Source organism: Diadema setosum, chromosome 12 (assembly GCF_964275005.1).
Source record: "Diadema setosum chromosome 12, eeDiaSeto1, whole genome shotgun sequence".
NCBI lineage: Eukaryota > Metazoa > Echinodermata > Echinoidea > Diadematoida > Diadematidae > Diadema > Diadema setosum.
Genome location: NC_092696.1, coordinates 28,410,048 through 28,416,364, shown reverse-complemented (window position 1 = coordinate 28,416,364; position 6,317 = coordinate 28,410,048). Strand labels below are relative to the sequence as shown.

Genomic DNA, 6,317 nt, shown 5'->3' with positions numbered 1-6,317 from the left:
CATGTACAAGCACATTGCATGCTGTGTAAACATGAGTATTACTTTCTGAATACAGAATAATGCAAATACGTACAGATGCCAAAAGTTCTCGTTGTTGTTGTTGTTGTTGTTTTTGTTGTAATTGTTGTTGTTGTTGTTGTTGTTGTTGTTGATTTGTTGTACTGAAAGTTCCTAATGACATATTACAATAAAATGTATGAGGATAAACTAACGCATTCCAATCGTCTAATTCCAATATATTGTGTAATGTTATAACAATAACGTTGTTGTACCATTATCTGCAGGTTATATAACTGATTGTCTCTCGCTGTCTATCTTTCTGTTTGTCTGTTTGTCTGTCTGTCTGTCTGTGCTCCTCCTCTCAGAACAGCCTCACAATGACTATGGCAGCTGCAAAGCAATCGACGATAGAGAGGGCCAATTACTACGGGCGCGCCCTCAACGGCGGTCGTGGAACAGTGCGCGGTTCGCGGACAGTAGCAGTCAATGGCTATGTGTATGGAAGTCTCAACCATCCCAGCACGTCTATGTCACCTAGCAGGAGACGTTAGTTGTTATTGCATTTTTTTTGCGACAGTGTGAATTTACTTTACGTTTTTCATTTCCTCGTTGTTCGAAATTATTGTTCGAGGTTGAGTAACACATCTCCGTTTACCTGCTTCCCGAGTAACAGCAAACACAACAATTGAATCTAAATTCTGAAGTCTAGACTAAAACGAGTCACAATATTTAGAATGTTTATGAAAACTCTAGCACAGAGCAAGAAAAAAAAAATTGAATTTAACCAAGTTGTGATTTCAATCGTAAGTTCAAATGCAAAGTAGATGAGGTGGTGCTTTAACACCTTTCCCTATTATTTGAGCAAGCGTGGAGGTGAAAAAAAAATATAAGCTCAACCTTTTTGATAGATAATTTGACAGCTACAACCCACCCACCTAAACTTGATTATTACTACGCTTATAACATGATATTCCATTAAGACCTTTCCCCATCTAACATTAATCTCATTGCTCTCTAAAGAGCAAATCCACCCCAAAATAATATTTACTTCCAAAGAAAGAGACAGTATTCCCTTATTTGAATATTCATAAGGACTGGTCAAAAAAAAAAAATAAATTTCACTTCGAACTGTTACATCTTCTTTATTATTTCTCATCCGATTTTCGTCATTTATTTTTGTATCGTTCTGTTGGGAATATTATTTTTCTTTCTTCTAAAGTTTGGGTGGATTTCCTCTTCAAAGCCTTCTGTGGAAACAAAAATGACTTTTTTTGTCTGCAATAACCGATTACGTTTGTAAAAACAATATATGAAATTAAGACATAGAAATTAAATGTTATCATCATCATATCTAACAGGTGTCCAAACTGGTTTTGACTATAAGTATCACCTCCGTTAAAAATAAAAGTTTAGGTGTAAAATCATAAATTAAGATCCCAATTGACTTTGCTTTTTCTGACCTCGATTTTCATGAACCATCGACTGCAATTCGTTTGTTTTATTTCACATAATAAGATCAACAGTGAAATAAACAAAATTAATCTGTGAAGAGGTATGCTATTCATGTACAAATAATAATTATGGCTAGTTTGACAATTGAAAAAATCATGTAGCTTTACTCCTGGACTTCAAGTCTTATCAATCCAGCATCGCTCCCGATAAACATTCGGGAGCGCATAAACTATTTTCTCTGTAATTCTTTTTTTTTTCTTCTCTCTTTGTAATCTATATACCTTCCTCAAAGATAGTCTCTGAAAGGGAAATTCCAGACTAATTAAAATTAGCATGAAAATAACGAATGAAATATAACTAGCGCAACTGTGAAAATTTGATCAAAAGCAGATCAAGGACAAGGGAATGATGAAATTTCAAAGATTCATTATTACTTGCACAACAGTTCTTGAACAGTTGATATGTATTATGGATATTTAAAAGAGTGAGCTGATGATGTCACAAAAAAAAAAATGGAGAAAATGAATTGTTTCATGTGTACAGGTTTAAAGTATCATTTTATTCCCGGTTGAATAACTTCAAAATAATGATCCGTCAGGATTTGAGACTGGGCCATGCATTTGATCAAAAAATTAGAAATTTTATGATTTTATGAAGGACCTATATACATACTGTACGTAACGTGAGGGGATAACATCATCGATTCACTAGTGCATATTTATATTGTCTGTTCAAAAACTGTTTCACGAAAATTAGCGAAATTTTACAATTTTACAATTTCCTTGATTCTCATTTGATTTTGACCAAACTTTTACTGTTGTGCTCTTAAGATTTTACTCTTTTTTTTTAAATCTCAGACTAACTTATATTTGTCCCGGATTTTCCCTTTAAGTGTCATAAAAAAAACATGTGATTTCGCCGGTTCAGTAACTATTTCGTAACTATAACAAGCAAAGAAAAACTTAAATGATAAGTACGACCCCCTTTTAATTCCTTGTCACGTCGTGTTTCTATTTCACTTTTCTTCTTATACATTTTATTTTCAGCAAGTCTCGATAGACCGAGAAATATCAAAGAGATTATGAAATTCCTGGACGATGAGAAAATGAAACAAGTGAAACGTAAGTACATCACTGTAAGTGAGAAACAAAGTTGCAAATGTACTTATGTGTACATTTTCTGTCTAGGTTTGTGCGTAAAATCGCATTATACTATTCTGTCAATGTACATTCTCTGTATGAATATGTAATCAATGTTTGCATATGAAGAGTTTGTTCGCAAAAACCGATAAGTCCATTTTTGAAGATTTTGAAGTTTGGTGTCTGTCATAAAGTACAAAATAATACCTTTAAAATGATATATTGGTCACTACATAAAAGGTACATTTTTGAAGTTATGGTCAAAAGAAGCACAGATTTTCGTATTATTCTCTTTATTTTTCTTGACCTTTAATCGCAGATATCTCCATTTGGCAAATATGGACTTATCGGTTTTTTGCGAACAAACTCTTCATATTATTATACACACACATATCATATACATAGATCTTTTTTTTTTATTAATTCCACAACGCAGTCGTGTAAGCATGAGTATGGAAAGCAATTATTATTCAAATTCAATTCAGTTCAGTTGTGCTATATTTCAATCCACAAAATGTGATACACTTGATAAATCATACTGCAAAAGTTAATTTTTTTAAGAAATACTTATTCATAGATTTAATTATAAATTCGATATGAACGAATGGATCGACACAATAATCATTGAGATTTAAGTATTGATCTTCCTCAGTCTTTCCTACCCCCTCCTCTTCAACCTCCTCCTTCTCCACTTTCTTTCTCTTCTGTCTTCCGCCTATAGTTACCTTAACTCCTTTGTTCCTTCATTGTTAATAGTCATGCTTTCCTTCTTCTATTTCTTTTTCTTCTCCTCCTTTGCATTATCTTTTCTTTCATTATTTTTCTAACATTTTTTACTCTTTGCTCGTTTCTTCTGCCTCTTCTGTCACCTGCTTCCCTCTTTCTATAGACACCTTCATTTTTTTTTTTGTTCATAACATCATGCACCTACTCATCTTCCATTTCCTCTTCTGTTACTTCTATTCCTCTCTTTCTTGTTTTCTCTTTCGCTTTTCCACAGTCTTGTTTTTTTTTTTTTTCTTCTTCTTTCCCGTCTTGCACCTTTTTGCCCTCTTTCTACCTCGCGCTTTTTCATCATATCGTCCTTTTCAAGGGGCTGATCTAGCTTTTTGCTATCAAAAGGGGGGGGGGGACGTCATATTATGATTCTTTCCAAGTCAGTTGACAAGCAAGAAGAAAAAAATATCTTCGCATTTTTCGCTGCCACTTCCCTCCAAAAATCGTCTGACAAGGCAAGCACCCCCCTCCCTAAAAAAAAGAAGAAGAAAATTACATCTTTGGCAGTCCAAGAGAGAGGGGGATGAATCCCCTAACCCCCCCCCCCCCGTTATCCGCCAATGTTCTCTTCTTTATCTTCTTCTTCTTCTTCCTTTTTCCCCTCCTTTTCACCTGTTAAAGGGAGACATTGTAGCAATTTATCGGCATTCACAACGTCTTCCTTTCTCCTTCATCCTTCACAGTTCGACAACAAAAGCAAAAGTTCAAATCTTTTGTGGCAGAGCCGATGATTGGTCGACCTGTGATCGATATTCCCGGTATCGGCGAAATAGAAGCTGATAGGCTCTATCGGCATGATATTACGAAGGTTCGTTGAATTATTAAAAAAAAAATGTCGCCATTGTGACTTCTACGCATCATATGTGAAGCAACATGAGTAACAACAAAACAGGAACGAAGTCCAAAAAATTCAAAACAAAACAAAATAGATGAAAGTTATTGTGATTTTGATTGCAATATATTGTCGCTAACACCAACTGATATCTTTTTCGAAGGACACTTTCAGCGTTAAGCAATATTGTAGACACTGAAACCATTCCGAGATTTATTCCTGTTTAAGCAACTCCATTATGGGTTTTTTTTTTTTTGAACAGTCATTTCATTTTCTTTTTTACAGGCATTGATTATGTATTGATTATGTGTATACTCTTTGTTTAACCCCTTATCAATAATTTATTCATTATTCAATAATTATTGCTGTACATGACGAGTATGTGAATACAATTACTGTGTATATATCTGTCATGCAAGATAATTAGAGATTTGACTCAATGACGCAGTACCTTATTAATTAGTGCCAATCATTCAGTGTTTAATGTTATTTTACGCAATAAATGCTTGATATGTTGCGCTTTAATAGACGGTACACAATAATGGAATGTTTAAATCTTAATCAATTTTTTAAAGAAAGAAAGAAACAAACAAACCCCAGGAGCAATCGAGGATGAAAATGTGGATATTCTTTCACTTTTGAACTTTCTCGCAGGCCTCCGACCTTCGGGAAGTATTCCTCGATCTCGGAAAAGAGGAGTTCATTGACTGGCTCGTGTATCTCGGGATTCCCGAGCCCAACGTGCGGGAATGCACGACAGCGATCAACAGTTGGTGTCTGAGACACATCCGTCTTTCGCAATAGGAGCCGAAGTCAATGACCACGATAAAACGTCTTCCGATTATGACGACGGACACGACATCGACGAAAGGAGTGGGAAGACAGAAGCCATTCTTTTCATTCCGGGACAGCCGCTATTGCATGTTCTATTATCACTACATACATGACGTACAAACTCCAGTTATCTTTCTTCTGTTAGAAATTGTCATTCTGCTGAGACGAAGCGTTGCCATGGCAGCGAAAGAAGCTCAGTCCCTATTGTAGAGCCATTCGGGCAGCTTATGAATGAAATGCGACCCGGCTTCACAAGACCAAAAAAAAAAAAAAAAAAAAAAAATCACCAGTTATGGATTTTTAGTTGAGAACAGATTCTTAAAGAGTAGACATTAAGCTTGAAAATGACACATGACTCATTTAAATGCAAATTCTCCTAATATATCTAAATGTTGGAAAGAAAGCACACATTCTTGAAAAGTGTGTATTGAGGAAAAGAGGCTCAAAGTATAAATTGGGTTTCTTCAAGCGCTTAATCTTACCGAACCGTGCTCTGTGCAGTGAGAGGTACAAAAACGATAGAAAAAACCCACAAACAATTGAAAGTAAAACTTCAAAGCAACAACAATGACGAGATTATCAAACTGAGCAAAATTTGATCATGCTGTATTAACACAATTCTGTCCATGACTAATACAAACTTTCAAAGCAGTATGATCATCCTTTCAAAAGTTGAAAATGAGATAGTGTAAAGGAATTTTGAGAAATGAAAGGGGGATCTAAGACACAAATCACAGTGTTTCTACTAAAAAGTGTTTTAGAAAAAAAAACAACTAAAAACACAATTTCCCATTCGCTTTATGGTCCCAAACTTTACAATCTCTAGAAGCATTCAAAGGAAATGAAAATATGAAAAACTCAAGATTTACTAGGATAACCCGTGTTATATATTTTGAGTACTCATACAAAATCATTTTTAAAACTTTTTGTTAGTTTTGTGATGCACTGTCACAAATGCATTTACTACTTGTAGTTTGCATGTATGTCTATCTTGTAATCAGTTTGCAAATATCAACGTTTTCTGTATAGTATCTCTATAAATAATGACATGTCGCAGGGAACGGGATATTTTATACTTCATTTTAACTCTGTGTATCTTTCTTTCTTTCCTTTCTTTTTTTTTTTTCATTCCTTTCTTTCGTTCTTTTAATTCTTTCTTTCTTTCTTTTTTCTTTATTCAGATCTTTTTATTTGTCCAACCCATAGACACCGTGAGAATGAGTGAGCCTAATGGAAAATTGCTATTTTCACGAATATCGTAATTATCTGTCTGTTGCCTAATC

General features: G+C 34.6%; 1 protein-coding gene across 1 annotated transcript; it reads left to right on the top strand.

Annotated features, from left to right (window-relative positions):
* Positions 1-377: 377 nt before the first annotated feature.
* LOC140235850 (uncharacterized) lies at positions 378-5,221 on the top strand. Its single transcript, XM_072315848.1, has 4 exons — positions 378-546; positions 2,499-2,573; positions 4,052-4,176; positions 4,855-5,221. The coding sequence occupies exons 1-4, from the start codon at positions 378-380 to the stop codon at positions 5,002-5,004; spliced, it is 519 nt and encodes a 172-aa protein (XP_072171949.1). The 3' UTR covers positions 5,005-5,221.
* Positions 5,222-6,317: the final 1,096 nt, after the last annotated feature.